This window comes from Erythrolamprus reginae, unplaced genomic scaffold, assembly GCF_031021105.1.
Source record: "Erythrolamprus reginae isolate rEryReg1 unplaced genomic scaffold, rEryReg1.hap1 scaffold_145, whole genome shotgun sequence".
NCBI lineage: Eukaryota > Metazoa > Chordata > Lepidosauria > Squamata > Dipsadidae > Erythrolamprus > Erythrolamprus reginae.
In genome coordinates, this window is record NW_027248550.1 from 134,278 (window position 1) to 154,308 (window position 20,031).

Genomic DNA, 20,031 nt, shown 5'->3' on the forward strand with positions numbered 1-20,031 from the left:
CAATTTCGAAATTGTATTAGTGTCAGGTGTGTCTACTTTTGCTGGATAAGAACTGATAGTGTTGCAGCCCGTCTGCGGCCCGCGCAACTGGTCACGGATCTTGAGGATCGAGAGGCGATTGTGGCGCAGTACCACGGCCTGTGCACCTGGCAACCAAGTCCGATAGCGAGGAGGTCAGAGAGGATTTGGTGTCACGCTGAAAGCCAACCAGGGCCTTGTGCACCTCCCGCGATGCACATGAGTGACTCGAGAAGAGGAGGAGCCTTTTCTTGATGCTAGGGTGCGCAGGGCTGCCAGAAGACAGGATTGGCTGAGCAAGAGGAGGTCTCTACGTGAATACATCTGTAGAACAATTGGCCATGCCTTTAGACTATTTAAGGCTTAGTCTCGTCATGATTCAATGTGGAAAGTCAACTTACGTTTTGTTCCAGTTGTTTGCTCGGACTTCTCTCGGACATTGTTATTTCAATGATGATTTACAAATTTGGACTAATTACATCCAGGCTTCTTGACAACTTGTGTGTACATGAAGGAGATCTGTGTGATCAAAGAAATGATCTGTTTGCTTTGGTTTATGCTTGGGCTCTGGACTGTTGTTGAGACGCTAATTAGCAGCTGGCACCAAACAGACTTATTTTTCTGATTTCCTGAACTTTTAACAAACAAACCTCACTACTCAGAAACTGTTAGAAATAAATTCTTAAATGTTGTAAAATCAGTGTGCGTGTGCCGATTTCCCTGGGGAGTGGGGGCTCGTCGCTGGGACAGAACAGATAGCAACAAGAAGAAAGCAAGATCTGAGGCAAAAGGCGTGAAAATTACATATAGACAATAATCCCAAATCACGATGCCCCCCAGATGTCATGTTGGCCATATCCCTAGGTGGAGAAACCATTGACCTTGAGCTGGCTATAAACATGTCCATTCAGCTGGGTGGCTATAAACATGTCCGGCGGGCATGGGGGCCGTGAGTGAAGAGATTGTCTCTGGCCGATATTATGAATGACCGAATGGATGGATGTGTATGATTGTACAGGGTTTTTTTTAAATTTTAATAAATTTTATTGACAAATGCACAATACAGAACTGAAATGTATGAACACATTTGAAGAAAAAAAGGGGGGGAATACAAAAAGGGGTGGTTTTTTAAAAACACTTTTAGTAATTTTGTATAATTCTTTTTAAAGTAATTTAGATGTCTTTATATATATTGTTGCATTTATAATGTGCGCCGCCCTGAGTCGCCTTGAGAAGGGCGGCATAGAAATCGAATGAATGAATGAATGAATGTCACAATCATCAACGGTCCCAGGCCTGCCGGATCAGATTATAATCTTCCTTCCTTTTCCTTCCCTCTTCATTCTCTCTCCCCCTCTTCTTTTTTCCCTCCTTGCAAAGGGGGAAACATTTCTCCTTTGTTTGTTTGGCTTTTAGTTTGTTTTGCTAGCCCTCTGCCAGTAAAAATGGGAGATTTGGGAGGGGAGGAGAGGGCTTTTCAGCAGCGACGGCCTCCTGCAGCTCCCTGCCCCTGAAAATGGACCTCAGAGCCTGGGAGGGCCACATGTGGCCCTCCTAAACTGTTTTTGCTGGCAAAGGCACTGCTGACCAGTACTTCACTGTTTCCAGGGCAGCTCCGTGGGCCTTCAGTTTGACACCCCTGATCTAGAAGAACTAATGATCCTCATTGCAGTGTGCTGTGGGGCCACTAGAGGGCAGTTGCAGGAGCGGGAAGTATATGAGCCGTGATTGATTAGACCAGTGTTTCCCAACCTTTTTTGAGCCGCCACACATTATTCATATTTTCAAAATCCTGGGGAACATTGGGTGGGGGGGGGGGGGCGGGGGGGCTAAAGAAAAGTTTGGACAAAAAAAATCTCTCCCTCCCTTTCGCTCTATTTCTCCCTCATTCTCTTCCTTCCCTTCTTTCTCTCTCCATCCCTTTCTTTCTTCCTCTCTTTTTTGCTCTCTCTCTCCCTCCTTCCCTCCATGTCTTTCTCTCTCCCTTGCTCTCTCTCTCTCTTGCTATCTTGCTTTTTTCTCTCTCTCTCTCTCTTCCTTCCTCTCATCTCTTTTTCTTTCTCTTTATCTCTCCCCCTTTCTTTCTCTATCTCTCCCCCTCTTGCTCCTCTCTTTTTCTCACTTTCCCTCCCTTATTTTCTTTCTCTCTCTTGCTTTCTCTCTCTCGTTTTCTTTCTCTCGTTCTCTCTCTTGCTATCTCTTTCTCTCCCCCCTTTCTCTCTCTCACTTTCTTGTTTTCTCTCTCACACTTTCTCTCATTCTCTCTCTCTTGCTATCTCTTTCTCTACCCCCTTTGTCTCTCTCGCGGCTTCTGGTGCGCCCTTGGAAAAGGGTGCGTGGGGGTGCGTTTTGGGGTGCGCTGGCGCAGGCATGCGTGGCCCGGCACCCTCCTGCTCCCACCGCCAGTGCCCTCCCTCCGGGACCCAAAGGACATTGGTTGCCGCCGCCGCCAGGGAAGCTCCAGCTGGGCGGGGCACTGCTGGTGCCTCCGCCCTGGAGCTCTTGCCACCGCCATCCCCCGGCTACTACCTGGTGCCGCTGCTGATGGCGCCCTCCTCCCCTGGCTGCCGGTGCGAAGAATGGAGCTCTCCTTTTTTCCCGCTTTCCTTCTTTGGGGCCCAGCAGGAGAGCGCCGGCAACAGCGGCATCGGGCAGTAGCCGCACCGGCAGCGCCCCACCCAGCTGGAGCTGCCCTAGGAATTTCGCGGCACACCTGGCCATGTCTCACACTGGTTGGGAAACGCTGGCTTAGACAGTAAGAGAGGCAGATACGCTGGTTATGCTGTTATCCGCTAATAAAGCAAGTTAAGATTACCTCTGCATCTCCTTGATGATTGCACCACAAATGCCACACTTTTCTTTCCTTCTTCTGCCTTTGGGCAATGTATCAGTGAACAAGACCATGAGGGATTTTTGGGGATGGAAGATAATCCAAATTTTTCCCATAGGAATCAATGTAAAAGCAAATAATGTGTGCGATTGGGGAAACCACAGGAAGGGTGGAGGCCCTGTTTTTCCTCCCAGGAGATTCCTAGAGGCCCCACGGAGGCTTCTCCCCGCCTTTTCTGGCCCTATTTCCTCCCAGGAGAATCCTAGAGGCCACACGGAGGCTTCTCCCCACCTTTTCTGGCCCTGTTTCCTCCCAGGAGATTCCTAGAGAGGCCCCACAGAGGCTTCTCCCACCTTTTCCGGCCCTGTTTCCTCCCAGGAGATTCCTAGAGAGGCCCCACAGAGGCTTCTCCCACCTTTTCCGGCCCTGTTTCCTCCCAAGAGATTCCTAGAGAGGCCCCATGGAGGCTTGTCCTTGCCTTTTCCGGTTACAGTTTCGAAGGCTCGGGTTTGTAAGTGGAAAATGGTTCTTGAGAAGAGGCAAAAAAATCTTGAACACCCGGTTCTTATCTAGACGTTGGTAAGTATAGTGATACCTTGTCTTACGAACTTAATTGGTTCCGGGAGGAGGTTCATAAGGTGAAAAGTTTGTAAGACAAAGCAATGTTTCCCATAAGAATCAATGTAAAACTGATTAATGCGTGCAAGCCCAAAATTTAACCCTTTTTCAAGCCAAAGCACCCGTTTTTGCGCTGGTAGGATTCCCCTGAAGCTCCCCTCCATGGGAAATCCCACCTCCTGACTTCTACATTTTTGCGATGCTGTAGGGAAATCCCAGGAGGGGAATCCCAGGATCGCAAAAACGGGCACTCCGCTTGCAACAGAAGTCCGGAGGTGGGGTTTCCCATGGAGGGGAACTTCAGGGAAATCCCAGGATCGCAAAAATGGGCACTCCGCTGGCAATGGAAGTCCGGAGGTGGTTTCCCAGTGGGGGAAGCCTCAGCGAAATCGCACCATCACAAAAACGTGGAAGTCCTTGAAACCCCACTTCCGGGCTTCTGTTGCCAGCGGAGCACCCGTTTTTGCGATCCTGGGATTTCCCTACAGCATCGCAAAATCGCGGAAGTCAGGAGGGGGGATTTCCCATGGAGGGGAGCTTCAAGGGAATCCCAGGATCGCAAAAACGGGCCCTACGCTTGCAATGGAAGTCCGGAGGTGGGGTTTCCCAGCGACGGTGGCGGATTCGTAAGGCGAAAAAAGTTTGTAAGAGGCAAAAAAATTCCAAACCCCGGGTTCGTATCTCCAAAAGTTCATATGATGAGGGGTTCGTATCACGAGGTACCACTGTAGAGGCATTCTTAGGTAGAGGTACCACTGTACTTTTAAAATAATTCTTTGCACTCTTTCTAGAGTCCTCTTTTTTTTTAATATGGTGACCAACAATCATGTTTCTCACACTTTCCTCCCCCACCCCCAAATAGAAGACAGAAACTTACTTCACAAAATGAAAGGGTGGTGTGTCAAAACCCACAAGCACAATAAAGTAGGTAGAACAGTGAATGCAGTTTTTATTTTGGAGACCTCTGAACGAGACAAAGCCAGACCCCTTCTCCTTTTAATAGGGCTGGTTTACTACTTCCAAAATTAAGAGTAGTTCAGTTGGAAGAGTCCACATATCATCCCCCACACCACCTGGGAGATATCAAATCAAACATCTCACTTTTAAACCAAGCCTCCCGAGCAGTGTTTCCCAACCTTGGCAACTTGAAGATATTTGGACTTCAACTCCCAGAATTCCCCAGCCAGCATTCGTTGGCTGGGGAATTCTGGGAATTGAAGTCCAAATATCTTCAAGTTGCCAAGGTTGGGAAACACTGCTCTAGGGAACCCATGGCATGCGTGCCACAGGCGGCACATGGAGACATATCGGAGGGCACATGAGGCATTGCCTATGTCAGCTCCAGCGCGCATGTGCGCACAAGCCAGTTGCTTTTTGGCCTTTGGGAAGGCCATTTCACCCTCTGGAGGCTTCAGGGAAGCTTCCCAGAAGCCCTGTAGTGCAAAAAACAGCCATATGGGCAAACCGGAAGTCCGTTTTTCCGAACTTCCGGTTTGCCCATTTTTTTCACCGTCCCAGGCTTCAGTGTGGCCTGTGGCAATAGGGGCAATTATGCGCAGTGGAGGGAATGTCTGGGCATCAGTTCCCTCCGTAAATTGCCCCCATCCTCCTTGCCTTCCACAAGACACAAGTCCCATTGATGTCGCCAAGCATGGGGCAGCTAGATCACGCCCCCTTTTTCTCTGACCGTATGGTTGTGATTGAGTAGACTGATCATTTTTTATATAGTGGGATTTTAGTTTACTGTTTTTACCTATTTGATTTGTATACATATTGTTTGTGTTGCATGTTGTGAGCCACTCCGGGTCCTCGGAGAGGGGCGGCATACAAGTCTAATAAATTGAATTGAATGTGTGCGCATGATAATAATAATTTAATAGTAATTTATTAGATTTGCATGCCGCCCCTCTCCGAAGACTCGGGGCGGCTCACAACATAACATCAGTGCAATATAAATACAAATCTAATGTTAAAAAAATTAAAAAACTAATTTAAAACACCTTGTTATAAAAATGTACGTACTACACAATCATACACACTCAAACCGACTGAACATAAACATAATAAAGTTCAGTGAAAAAAAGATGGGGCGGAATTAATCCCCCCACGCCTGGAGGCAAAGGTGAGTCTTCAACATTTTACGGAAGGCGTGGGGGGTAGGGGCAGTTCGAATCTCCGGGGGGAGTTGATTCCAGAGGGCTGGGGCCGCCACAGAGAAGGCTCTTCCCCTGGGACCTGCCAGATGACATCGGACCAGAATACCTCCGGGACCGTCTTCTGCCGCACTTATCCCAGCGGCCGATTAGGTCCCACAGAGTTGGCCTTCTCCGGGTCCCGTCAACTAAACAATGTCGTCTGGTGGGACCCAGGGGAAGAGCCTTCTATGTGGCGGCCCCGGCCCTCTGGAACCAGCTCCCCCCAGAGATTAGGACTGCCCCCACCCTCCTCGCCTTTCGTAAGTTATTAAAAACTCATCTTTGCCGTCAGGCATGGGGAAACTAACACATACCCCAATTATCATGTCTGGTGTATGGTTTGGTTGTGTGATTATTTTATTTTATTATAAGGGTTTTAAATTGTATTTTAAAATTGGATTTGTACACTGTTTATGTTGTTGTGAGCTGCCCCGAGTCCTTGGAGAGGGGCGGCATACAAATTTAATAAATTATTATTATTATTGTTTTGTCAACTGGACCTGGAGAAGGCCAACTCTGTGGGACCTAATCGGCCGCTGGGATTCGTGCAGCAGAAGGCGGTCTTGTTCCACTGAATCAGGAAATGTCTCCTTAGTTCTAAGTTACTTCTCTCCTTGTTTAGCTTTTTATTCTACCCTCAGGTGCTTTGGGGAATAATTTGATTCCTTTTTCTTTGTGACAACCCCTGAGATATTGGAGCACTGCTATCACCTCTCCACTGGTCCTTCTTTTCAACTAGCCATAGAAACATAGACGTTTGACGGCAGAAAAAGTCCTCATGGTCCATCTAGTCTGCCCTTGTACCATTTCCTGTATTTTATCTTGGGATGGATATATTCCTGTGGATTTCAGTTTCAAGAACTGCCATGCCCAGTTCTTGCAACAGTCCTTCATACGTTTTAGCCTCTAGTCCCCTAATCATCTTTGTCGCTCTTCTCTGCACTTTTTCTAGAGTTTCCTTGTTTTTCCTTGACTTTCCTTGTTGTTTTTTGTTTGTTTGAAGACATTTTGCCTCTTCAGCTCTGACTTACAGTCCTTACCATCCAATCAGAACTGAAGAAGCTTCTCGGATGAGAAGAGAAACGTCTTCAAAGAAAAACCAGAAAGTCCAATTGCCTCTTGGGGGGGGAAAGGACCTTTGCGACATTTCTGAAATACCTCCAATACATGCCACATACACACCCTGTTACTCTTCCTCTTTTTCTCTGGGGAACTGAAGCTACAGACAGGCCTGTAAGTCAGCCAAATCAATCTTTCTAAACTTTCTAAAACTGGAGCCCTGAATTGTGTGTGTGTGTGTGTGTGTGTGTGTGTGTGTGTGTGTGTGTGTAGAAATTGTTGAGGGGAGTAGTGAACACAAGAACAAGGGGACACAATCTGAAGTTAGTTGGGGGAAAGATCAAAAGCAATGTGAGAAAATATTACTTTACTGAAAGAGTAGTAGATCCTTGGAACAAACTTCCAGCAGACGTGGTTGGTAAATCCACAGTAACTGAATTTAAACATGCCTGGGATAAACATATATCCATTGTAAGATAAAATACAGGAAATAGTATAAGGGCAGACTAGATGGACCATGAGGTCTTTTTCTGCCGTCAGTCTTCTATGCTTCTATGTTTCTATAGAACGCCTCTCTCCAAATAATTCTATTAAATTTACAAATTGTCTTAAAATCAGAGGTCTTCAAACTTGGCAACTTTAAAACTCGTGGACTTCAACTCCCAGAATTCTCCACCCAACTATGCTATGCTGGCTGGAGAATTCTGGGAGTTGAAGTCCACAAGTCTTAAAGTTGCCAAGTTTGGGGACTCCTGCTTAAGATGGTCACCCTGCGTACACCCGCTCCTTTTAACGTTTCTCTACTTGAAAAAAATATGGCGGCCCTCGACTTCAAAACACGAGACTGCATGCTGCTTTGCTTCCCGTAAACTAGAATTCCCTCCTCTTCCAAGTGGAATTTTCCTGATCTATATCTTATAGATTCTCCAGGAACTAAAAAGCCAACCAGCCGGATCTCGAAACAAGAGTGGAAGTCCTTCTTTACGATATTCATTCTATTCCACGCCTGGCAGATTCTCTTTTTCTAGGAAGAGATTTTCGCCAGCCCTGCAGTGTGGATCCTGAACAGAAGGCATGACCTCTTCTGATCACCTTCTCCAGGTATCGCACCATCGGCATCTCCCCAAACCTCCTTTTGTCGGGGTAGATTGGTGGACACGAGCGTACACCTGACAGTTTATGGTAGCATCGCTGTTCATAAAAGAAACCCTTTGTTAGTGCACAATTGTTGAAAATGCGCCCCTTCTGGAGGAGAGGTGGAACTGTCGGCGAAATACCGAAAATCTGATGTCTCCCTCGGGAAAGGAAGATCCCACTGAGAATCCACAGAGGTCCATCTGAAGGAGAGCTCAAGGATTCCCTTCTGTGTGGATTCGCTGATGACTAATGAGGTTTGAGCTCTGAGTAAAGTTTTTCCCACAGTCCAGACACCGGTACGGCTTCTCTCCGGTGTGAGTCCGCTCGTGCGCCACTAAGCTGGAACTGCCCCGGAAACTCTTCCCGCAGATGGAACATTGGAACGGTTTCTCCCCGGTATGGATTCTCTGGTGAGTAATGAGGTGGGATTTGTAACTGAAGCTTCTCTCGCACACCATGCACTGGAATGGCTTTTCCCCCGTGTGAATCCTCCGGTGCGCGCTCAGGCGCGAGCTGACGCTAAAGCTTTTCCCACACTCCCCGCACTGATACGGTTTTTCGCCCGTGTGGATTCTCTCGTGGCTCACCACCTCGGAGCTACGGAGAAAACTCTTCCCGCAAAAGGAGCAGTGAAAGGGTTTCTCTCCCGTGTGCGCCCTCTCATGGGCCAGGAGATCAGAGCTCTCGCTGAACGTTTTCCCGCAGTCCAAGCAGACAAAAGGTCTTTCTCCGGTGTGGCTCCTTTGGTGCTTCCGGAGCCGAGAGCTGACGCTGAAGGTCTTCCCGCACTCGGAGCACTCGTATGGCTTTTCCCCCGTGTGGATTCTCTGGTGGCTGTTGAGGTACGAGCTCTGGCTGAAGCTTTTCCCGCACTCCAAGCATTTGTAGGGTTTTTCTCCCGTGTGGATCCGGTGATGGGTAATGAGGTTGGAGATGTCGCTGAAGCTTTTCTCGCACACCGAACACTGGTACGGCTTGTCTCCCGTGTGGATTCGCTGGTGGCTCACGAGACCCGAATTGCGGCGGAAGCTTTTGCTGCAGTACAGACACTTGTAGGGCTTCTCTCCCGTGTGGGTCCGCTCGTGGGCGATCAGCCCGGACTTCACGCTGAAACTCTTTGCGCAATGGGAACACTTGTAGGGCTTCTCGCCCGTGTGGGTCCTCCGGTGGGCGATGAGACTGGAGCTGACGCTGAAGCTTCGCCCGCACTCCGAACACGTGTAAGGTTTCTCGCCCGTGTGGGTCCTCTCGTGGACAATCAGGCGTGAACGAAGACTGAAACACTTTCCGCACACCGAGCACTTGTGGACTTTTCCCCCTGCATGATTGGAACCCTGGTTGAAAGTTTCTTGGCATATAATGATCTTGACAGCTGGTTCGTCATCGGCGTTTTTCTTTTCTGTTGGGGTGACGCCGAGATTTTGGTAACCCTCCACCAAAGAAATGGAGTTTTGAACCCTCTTCCTTGGAAGTGTTCTTGAGCCAGCGTGTTCTGGCTTCCGCTGACCTTCAGAGATGGATCCTTGCTCCTCGTCTGAAACAGAATCTGGGGTGCTCCCCTCGGGTGCCTCGTGCCGCAGCTCAGGTCCTCTCGTCGCCAATTGCGGAATCCCAGCATCGTTGTTACTTGGGCAGAGATCCTCTAAAAGAAACCCCCAATAAATTTGGAGCAAAATTAGTATAAAATTGTTCTAGTTTTGTTCTTTGAAATCAAAAGGGCAAATGAGGAAATAGCAATAGCACTTACATTTAGACCCCACAGTGCTTTACAGCAGGGGGTCTTCCAACTTTGGCAATTTAAAAAACTTGTGGGTTTTGATTCCCAGAATTCCTCAGCCAGAGCATGCTGGCTGAGGGATTCTGGGAATTAGAGTCCACGAGTCGTAAAGTCCTCAAGGTTGGAGACCCCCTATAGCAGTTTACAATGCCAGCCTATCACCCTCAACAATATGGCTCCTCATCTTACTGACCCTGGAAGGAAGGAAGGCTGGTTTAATCTTGAGCTGCTCAGGATTGAACTTCAGGCTGTGGGCAGAGTCAGTCTGCAGTACCGCGTTTTAACCACTGTCCCCACCAGGGCTCCATGAATCAAGGCAGCAAAATCGTACATTTATTTTTTAAAATCATTTCAAAACTGCCAAAAATCCTTCCAATCGACAGGAAAACCTGAGCCTGTATCTCGAGCGATTTGATCTATTGGTCTTCTAAGATGGATGGATTGATTTCCCAGCTGTAATTCTTGGGGAGGTGGAAGGAAAGAGGGGAGACCGACAGCTAAGGGGGTGCATTCAATTACAGGGGTGATGGTGGCACAAGTTATCACTGACAATGCGAAGAATAAAATCTCTCAACATTCAGCCTCCTTTTTTACGGAGGCACTTTTCTTGCAAACCGATTGTCCAATTAAAGTATTTTTCGGAATATAAGACGCACCTTTCCTGCCCCTAAAAGAGGCTGAAAATTTGGGTGCGTCTTATACTCTGAATGTAGCTTTTTTGAAGCTTTTTTTTCAGTCCTAACTAGGTGCTAACGATACTCCCAGTTGCAGGCTTTTGCACTGCTGCTCTCTCCAAAGAAGGGTCTTTTTCCCCAGCCCTAATCAGGGGGTAAAATAATGTGTGATGCTGACTAAGGACACCAGCCAAATGGATACAGTGATACCTCCTCTTACGAACTTAATTGGTTCCCGGAGGAGGTTCATAAGGCAAAACAATGTTTCCCATAGGAAACAATGTAAAATCAATTAATGCGTGCAAGAAACCCCCTCCCTGCAAAAACGGCACTTTGCTAGGCGCTGCCGCCCGGCTGTCACCTTTTGAAACACCTGGGCGCTTCTCAGGGTTCGGCGTTTGGGTTCAGGAGGATGCCGAGAAGCCCCACCGCTCGGCTGTCAGCTTTGCAAAAGAGCCGCCGAGCTGTCGGCCGGTTGGGAGGCTCAAATGGAGGTGGGGAATCCCAATAGGTAATTCCATTGGCGGAGCTTTGACGTCACAGAGACGTCCTTCCTGGAGTCCACATTTCGGCCGGCCAGGAAGGACGTCTCTGTGACTCCGCCCATGGAATTCCCTATTGGGATTCCCCACCTCCGTTTGAGCCTCCCGACCGGCCAACAGCTCCGCGGCTCTTTTGCAAAGCTGACAGCTGGGCGGCGGGGCTTCTCGGCGTCCTCCCGAACCCAAACGCTGAACCCGAAGTTTTGCCGAACTTCTGGGTTCGGCGTTCGGGCGGTGAGTTCCTAAGGTGGAAAAAGTTCGTAAGAAGAGGCAAAAAATTTCCAAACCCCAAGTTCATATCTTAGAAAGTTTGTATGACGAGGGGTTTGTATCACGAGGTACTACTGTACTTGGTAGGCAGATTTTCCCCCCATATTTTCCTCCCAAAAAAACTAAGGTGTGTTTTACACTCTGAAAAATACGTTATATGCCATCGCGTTGGTGTTGACTCTTTTAACAATAACACAGAAGGATTTCCGCCCTGAATCGGTTGAGAAGGGCAACATAGAAGTCTAATAAATAGTGTTTTGAAACTTCAGATCGTCCAAAATGCAGCCGAGAGAGTGGTTTTGGGCCTTTTAAGACATGCCCATATCATCACTCCGCAGACTGCATTGGCTGTCGATTAGTTTCCGGACGCAATTCAAAGTGAAAAAAAGATGGGGTGGAATTAATCCCCCCACGCCTGGAGGCAAAGGTGAGTCTTCAACATTTTACGGAAGGCGTGGGGGGTAGGGGCAGTTCGAATCTCCGGGGGGAGTTGATTCCAGAGGGCTGGGGCCGCCACAGAGAAGGCTCTTCCCCTGGGACCTGCCAGATGGCATCGGACCAGACTATCTCCGATACCGCCTTCTGCCACACGAATCCCAGCGACCGGTCAGGTCCCACAGAGTTGGTCTCCTCAGGGTCCCGTCGACCAAACAATGTCGACTGGCAGGACCTAGGGGAAGAGCCTTCTCTGTGGGGGCCCGGCCCTCTGGAATCAGCTCCCCCTGGAGATTCACACTGCCCCCACCCTCCTTGCCTTCTGAAAGAGCCTAAAAACTCATATTTGTCACCAGACCTGGGGTTACTAGATTTTCCCCCTGATCAACAAATGTTTTTAGTATGATTGTTGATTGAATGGTTATGGAAGTTTTTAAAGTAGATTTTTAAGGATTGTTTTTATGTATTAATTGGATTGATTTTACTATTGTCTCTTTATATATGTTGTGAGCCGCCCCATGCCCAGTCAGCAAAGCAGTGGAAGTGATGTTCTGGTGCCTGGAGGCTGTTAGAGTCTGGATGGGTGTCAACAGACTCAAATTCAACCCTGATAAGATGGAGTGGCTGTGGGTTTTGCCTCCCAAGGACAATTCCATCTGTCCGTCCATCACCCTGGGGGGGGGGAAATTACTGACCCCCTCAGAGAGGGTCCACAACTTGGGCGTCCTCCTCGATCCACAGCTCACATTAGACAAACATCTTTCAGCTGTGGCGAGGAGGGTGTTCGCCCAGGTTTGCCTGGTGCACCATTTGCGGCCCTACCTGGACCGGGAGTCACTGCTCACAGTCACTCATGCCCTCATCACCTCGAGGTTCGATTACTGTAATGCTCTCTACATGGGGCTACCTTTGAAGAGTGTTTGGAAACTTCATATTGTGCAGAATGCAGCTGCGAGAGCAATCATGGGCTTCCCTAGGTATGCCCATGTCACACCAACACTCCGCAGTCTACATTGGTTGCCGATCAGTTTCCGGTCACAATTCAAAGTATTGGTCATGACCTATAAAGCCCTTCATGGCGCACGAATCCCAGCGACCGGTTAGGTCCCACAGAGTTGGCCTTCTCCGGGTCCCGTCGACTAAACAATGTCCTCTGGCGGGACCCAGGGGAAGAGCCTTCTCTGTGGTGGCCCCGACCATCTGGAACCAGCTCCCCACGGAGATTAGAATTGCCCCCACCCTCCTTGTCTTTCGTAAACTTCTTAAGACCCATCTCTGCCGCCAGGCATGGAGGAACTGAGACATCTCCCCCGGGCCTATACAATTTATGTATGGTATGTTTGTACGTATGTTTTCTTTTTAATAAGGGGTTTTTAGTGACTTTTAATTATTAGATTTGTTATATATTGTGTTGTTGTTGTGAGCCGCCCTGAGTCTGCGGAGAGGGGCGGCATACAAATCTAATAAATAATAATAATAATAATAATAATACAAATGCAATTAAATAAAAAAATAAAATAAATAATGAATAAATACATTTCTTCCATAATCTTCTCGCTCAAATAGATCCTTCAGCTCTTCCAATGGTGCTCTTACCACCACTGTAATAACCACTGTCCATCCTGCTTGGTGCTGGTTGCCCCCCCCCCTCTTTTTCTTCCTCCTACCTTCTCAGGCTTAAGGAGTCCTGAACAGAGCGAGGCCTTCACATCATGTGTCCAGAGCAGGATAATTTGAGCCTCAATTGACAATTCTGGCTATAATTCTTCAGCTTATTGTTTTTCTTGTCTGCCTTATGAGGCCTTCGTTTACTCCCAAAGCTTACCTTTAATTGAATTGGACTATTGTTAATTGAGATGATTTCTCTACACTCAAGATATTCCCAGCATAAATGAAGGGTTCGCAACTTGGGCGTCCTCCTCGATCCACAGCTGACATTGGAACATCATCTTTTGGCTGTGACGAGGGGGGCGTTTGCCCAGGTTCGCCTGGTGCACCAGTTGCGGCCCTATTTAGACAGGGAGTCATTGCTCACAGTCACTCATGCCCTCATCACCTCGAGGTTCCATTACTGCAACGCTCTCTACATGGGGCTACCTTTGAAAAGTGTTCGGAAACTTCAGATCGTGCAGAACGCAGCCGCAAGAGTCATTGTGGGGCTTCCAAGATTCACCCATGTTTCATCAACACTCCATGGCTTGCATTGGCTGCCGATCAGTTTCCGGTCACAATTCAAAGTGTTGGTCATGACCTTTAAAGCCCTACATGGCATTGGACCAGAGAACCTCCAGAACCGCCTGCTGCCGCACGAATCCCAGCGACCGATTAGGTCCCACAGAGTTGGCCTTTTCCGGGTCCCGTCGACTAAACAATGTTGTTTGGCAGGCCCCAGGGGAAGAGCCTTCTCTGTGGCGGCCCCGGCCCTCTGGAACCAACTCCCCCCGCAGATTAGAACTGCCCCCACCCTCCTTGTCTTTTGTAAGCTACTCAAGACTCACTTATACCGGCAGGCATGGGGGAGTTGAGAGACCTTTCCCCCAGGCTTTTTTATACTTTGTTTTATGTTTGGTATGAATGTGCTGTTTGGTTTTTTAAATAATTATAGGGTTTTATATGTTTTTTAATATTAGATTTGTTCCACTACTATATTGTTTTTATTACTGTTGTGAGCCGCCTCGAGTCTTCAGAGAGAGGCGGCATACAAATTTAATTAATAATAATAATAATAATAATAATAATAATAATAATAATAAGTTGGAATTTGGATGCAGGAGAATTGTCCCACCAGGAAGTTCGTAGACGAAGCGATGCGCCTCAGGGGACTTCGAACATCACACAAGTTGTGCCTCACCTGAAGATGAGTCCTCCAGAAGCTGCTCCTGTTTAACTTCCAAACTCAGTTGACTCTGCTCGGTGTCCGGCAAGGTTTGGTCACTGGCCTTTGGAGAGCTCGCCCCCGTCTCCTCCAATAACTCAGGCACCTGGAAAAGCAGGAAAAATCCCATTCAAGGATTAGGAGAACAGCACACAATTCCACAATTGTGATTGGTTATTCCTTGTGTGTTACACATGGCCAATAAAGAATTATCTTCTCTTCTATTGTGACCGATTACGTTTTTTCCCCTAGCTTAAAAATCATTGAGGGCAGTATATCTCCCAAATTGGCAGCTTTTAAGATAGGAGGACTTCAATTCCCAGAATTCCTCAGCCAATAGGCAGGCTGGGGAATTCTGGGAGTTGAAGTCCAGGTTTGGCCAAACTTGAAATTTAACACCGATCTCGAGAAATAAGTAGTCCTTGACATATGGCCACAACTGGGACCAGAAATGTTATTGTTAAGACCTACGGTTGTAAAGTGAGGCAACATGTGACTGTGCCAAATTTTACAACCATCTTACCACAGTCATTAAGCGAATCACCAGGTGATTATGTTTTGCATCCTTTCCAATTATTTATTTATTATTTATTTATTTATTAGATTTGTATGCCGCCCCTCTCCAAAGACTCGGGGCGGCTAACAACAATAAAAAGACAATGTAAACAAATCTAATATTAAAAATAATCTAAAAACCCCCAATTTAAAGAACCACTCATACATACAAGCATACCATGTATAAATTCAATAAATTCTATATGCCTGACGACAGAGGTGGGTTTTAAGGAGCTTGCAAAAGGCAAGGAGGGTGGGGGCAACTCTGATATCTGGGGGAGCTGGTTCCAGAGGGTCGAGGGCCGCCACAGAGAAGGCTCTTCTCCTGGGTCCCGCCAAATGACATTGTTTAGTCGACGGGACCCGGAGAAGGCCAACTCTGTGGGACCTAACCAGTTACTGGGATTCGTGCGGCAGAAGGCGGTCCCGAAGATATTCTGGTCCGGTGCCATGAAGGGCTTTATAGGTCATAACCAACACTTTGAACTGTGACCGGAAACTGATCGGCAACCAATGCAGACTGCGGAGTGTTGGTGTAACATGGGCATACCTAGGGAAGCCCATGACTGCTCTCGCAGCTGCATTCTGCACGATCTGAAGTTTCCGAACACTTTTCAAAGGTAGCCCCATGTAGAGAGCGTTACAGTAGTCAAGCCTCGAGGTGATGAGGGCATGAGTGACTGTGAGCAGTGACTCCCAGTCCAGATAGGGCCGCAACTGGTGCACTAGGCGAACCTGGGTGAATGCCCCCCTCGCCACAGTTGAAAGATGGTTCTCTAATGTGAGCTGTGGATCGAGGAGGACGCCCAAGTTGCGCACCCTCTCCAAGGGGGTCAATGATTCCCCCCCCCCCCAGGGTGATGGATGGACAGGTGGGATTGTCCTTGGGAGGCAAAACCCACAGCCACTCCATCTTATCTGGGTTGAGTTTGAGTCTGTTGCCACCCATGCAGACCCCAACAGCCTCCAGGCACCGGCACATCACTTCCACTGCTTCATTGACTGGACATGGGGTGGAGATGTATAACTGGGTATCATCCGCATACGGATGATACCTCACCCCATGCCCCTGGATGATCTCACCCAGCGGTTTCATGTAGATATTGAATAGCAGGGAGGAGAGGACCTACCCCTGAGGCACCCCACCAACTCGAACCGACCGGATAGGTATGAAGAGAACCACTGGAGAACAGTGCCTCCCACTCCCAACCCCTCCAGCCGGCGCAGAAGGATACCATGATCGATGGTATCGAAAGCCGCTGAGAGGTCAAGAAGCACCAGGACAGAGGACAAGCCCCTGTCCCGGGCCCGCCAGAGATCATCCATCAACGCGACCAAAGCATTTTCTGTGCTGAAGCCAGACTGCTGGGGACCTAGATAATCGGCTTCTTCCAAGGACTGCTGGAGTTGGAGCGCCACCACCTTCTCGACAACCTTCCCTATAAAGGGAAGGTTGGAGACTGGACGGTAGTTATTAAGCATCGCTGGGTCCAGGGAAGGCTTCTTGAGGAGGGGGCGCACAAGCGCCTCTTTATAGGGTGATGGAAAAGAATCCCTCCCCAAGGAAGCGTTGACAATCTCCTGGACCCAGCTCCGTGTCACCTCCCTCCTGGCCGAAACCAGCCAGGAGGGACACGGATATAGTAAGTAGGTGGCAGAACTCACAGCTCCAATGGCCTTGTCCACTTCATCAGGGTCAGGGAGGCATACAAATCTAAATAATAATAATAATAATAATTAATAATTAATAATTAATAATAATAATAATAATAATAATAATAATATAATTAGGCCCACTCCCCCAAAATTAGGTTGGACCTATTTATTTATTTATTCAATTTTTATGCCCCCCTTCTCCTTAGACTCAGGGCAGCTTACAACATGTTAGCAATAGCACTTTTTAACAGAGCCAGCACATTGCCCCCACAATCCGGGTCCTCATTTGACCCACCTCGGAAGGATGGAAGGCTGAATCAACCTTGACCCGGTGATGAGATGTCAACCGCTGACCTACAGATCTGAATAAACAAAATCTCACAGCCAACCCACACTCAGTAAAAGACCTTGGAATACTAATATCAAATGATCTAAGTGCCAAAGCCCACTGCAACAATATCGCCAAAAAGGCTTCTAGAGTTGTTAACCTGATCCTATGCAGCTTCTGCTCCGGCAATCTCACACTACTCACCAGAGCCTACAAAACTTTTGCCAGACCCATCCTTGAATATAGTTCATCTGTCTGGAACCCATACCACATCTCGGACATCAGCACCCTTGAAAATGTCCAAAGATACCTCACCAAAAGAGCCCTTCACTCGAAACAGAATGCCCTACGAAAGCAATCCTAGGTCTAGAAATCTTAGAACTACGTCGCATAAAACACGATCTAAGTATTGCCCACAAGATCATATGCTGCAACGTTCTACCTGTCAATGACTACTTCAGCTTCAACCGCAACAACACAAGAGCATGCAACAGATTCAAACTTAATATTAACCGCTCCAAACTTGACTATAAAAAATATGATTTCAGTAACCGAGTTCTTGAAGCGTGGAACTCATTACCTGACTCAGTAGTGTCAACCCACAACCCCCAACATTTTTCCCTTAGACTATCCACGATTGACCTCTCCAGGTTCCTTAGAGGTCACTAAGGGGCGTGCTTAAGTGCACCAGTGTGCATTCCGTCCCCTGTCCAATTGTCTCTCCTTATCTCATTTATCTTTTCTTCCTTTCAAATATGTTCACCTACACTTTTATATCTTTTCTTCTATTCTTTTCTTTATTTATATTATTACATATCTATTCACTTCAATGTGTATTATGTATTGGACAAAATAAATAAATAAATAAAAAAAATCTACCGTAAGCCTTAGTTGCCTGCAGTATTGCATTCTACCTGCTGCGCCACCCCGGCTTATTATCGGGTGGGTTGTGTTTTCAGATAAACACAGTACAAATCTTGTTTGTATGGTGATATCCAGATAAACATGCTTGAACAACTGCTAAAATTCAACACCCCCTTAAGGAGGGATCCTAACCCAAAATGTTTCAACCTTCAAATGTCTTTGAAGAAGCTTAATCCTACAAAACAAATCGATTCTTTCTGAAAATCTATTTACCTGCTGAGTCGGCCTCTCAGCTTCTTGTTGGCTCAAGAGGAAGTCCTCGGCCAGGGTCACTGCCTGGGCACAAGTCTCAGGGCAGCCATCTTTGACCAAGCCCTGGATCTCCGTGGGCAGGATGGCCAAGAACTGCTCCAGGATCAGCAACTCCAAGATCTGCTCCTTGGTGTGCCTCTCTGGCTTCAGCCACCGGTGACACAAGAACCAGAGACGGCTGCAGGCTTCCCGGGGACCATCTACCTCTCGGTATAAGAACCGCCGGAAATGCTGCCGCTGGACTTCAGTACTGATTGCGTCCACCCGCAAGATGGCTGCCTTCACCTTCCCGTAGTCTCCAAACTCTTTGTCCTCGAAGGCTTCTCCTTCGTCTTTGAGGCCTGGGATGAGCTGGGACATCCATTTTCCGGGTTGAGTGTTGACCGCCTTTTCGATGGAGGACAGAAATAAATCGTCCCAGTATTGGGAAGCCGAGAACGGAGCATGCCCGGGTTGAGATGGAGACCTTTCCCCCATTCCTGAGGTGTTTTTCCCGTGTGATATTTTCTCTTCGTTTTTTAGCAGGCCGACATGGTTGCTCCCCCCGGTTCCTTCAGAAACATCTCCAGGACTTGCCACTCTCTGTCTTTCTGCTTTCTCCTCCTTCTGCACCACCGGCAGATAATCCTGTTGATCCCGGGGGCTCATCAAGTCTTCGTCTTCCTCCTTGGAGGCCATTTTAACTCCTCCAGGCCAGAGTGACTTTGGTCCAGCTTGGCTTGCAGCCAGTCAAAATGTCTGCCTGCCACAAAGATATAAATGTCATTACGTCGTGTTATTTAAGAGCTGCTGAAATAGAACAACTATTACTGCCTTCTCCAGCTAAGGGACCCTCTAGACTTCGTTTCCCAGAATCCTCCAGACAGCATAGTTATTGCAGAGAATTCTGGGAGCACAGCGGTCTCAGCTGAGGACATGCTGACCGGCCACTGACGATGGATCCCAGAGTTCTCCAACCACGACTGAGAATTCTGGAAGTACGTCGTTCAGAATTCAGTTCCCATAATTCTCCAGGTAGCATGGCCATTAACAAAAATTCTGATACTCTGGGCTTCAATTCCCAGAATTCTTCTGGTCAGCATGTCCATGGCTGAGAATTTGGAGACTACAGGTTTTTTTAGGTGAGTGTTCTTGAAGCTTGGCAACTTGAAGAGATGTAAATAATAGCCCTGAGGAATTCTAGAAGTTGGAAGTCCATACATCCCCCCAGTTGGCAATAATAATAATTAATAATAATTTATTAGATTTGTATGCCGCTCCTCTCCGAGAACTTGGAGCAGCTCACAACAGTAATACAATATACAAATCCAATGTTAAAAGCAAAAACAGTTTTAAAACTCTTAATTAAAAACAATCATATAACCCAAACAAACCACACATAAAACGGAGCAGCCGAGGGAAATCCATTTTCAATCAAGCTTGAGAAGCATTGCTCTAAACTGGAAGCAGAAACTTCTGCTTGTATCGGTACCTATTGCATTTGATACATGTGTCAGATACATGTACAATTAGCACAGGTGCCCCCCAAGGCTGTGTACTCTCACCACTTCTCTTCTCTCTGTACACTAATGACTGCATCTCAAATGATCCATCTGTTAAACTACTGAAGTTTGCAGATGATACAACAGTGATAGGACTCATTTGATGAATCCGCATACAGACGGGAAGTTGAACAACTATCCTTGTGGTGTGACCATAACAATCTAGAACTGAACACACTCAAAACCGTAGAAATGGTGGTAGCATCTTGGTGCAGATGCTCCAAGGATCTTGGTGCAGATCCTCCCATCCTAACACCTCTCACAATACTAGACAACACAGTATCAACAGTTGAGACCTTCAAATTCCTAGGTTCTATCATATCTCAAGACCTAAAATGATCACCT

The 20,031-nt window shown here is 47.6% G+C and overlaps 1 protein-coding gene across 1 annotated transcript; it reads right to left on the reverse strand.

Annotated features, from left to right (window-relative positions):
* Positions 1 to 7,443: 7,443 nt before the first annotated feature.
* Positions 7,444 to 18,884, reverse strand: LOC139155933 (zinc finger and SCAN domain-containing protein 2-like). The gene is made up of 3 exons (XM_070731312.1): positions 18,107 to 18,884; positions 14,407 to 14,536; positions 7,444 to 9,499 (listed from the first exon to the last, which is right to left on the reverse strand). The coding sequence occupies exons 1-3, from the start codon at positions 18,821 to 18,823 to the stop codon at positions 8,070 to 8,072; spliced, it is 2,277 nt and encodes a 758-aa protein (XP_070587413.1). The 5' UTR covers positions 18,824 to 18,884; the 3' UTR covers positions 7,444 to 8,069.
* Between the last annotated feature and the right edge of the window lie 1,147 nt (positions 18,885 to 20,031).

Coding starts and splice junctions, on each gene's coding strand:
- LOC139155933 (XM_070731312.1), bottom strand. CDS start 18,823: ATGGCCTCCAAGGAGGAAGACGAAGACTTGATGAGCCCCCGGGATCAA. Junction 14,537..18,106: donor CTGAGAGGCCGACTCAGCAG/GTAAATAGATTT, acceptor CTGCTTTTCCAG/GTGCCTGAGTTATTGGAGGA. Junction 9,500..14,406: donor TCTGGAGGACTCATCTTCAG/GTGAGGCACAAC, acceptor GGTTTCTTTTAG/AGGATCTCTGCCCAAGTAAC.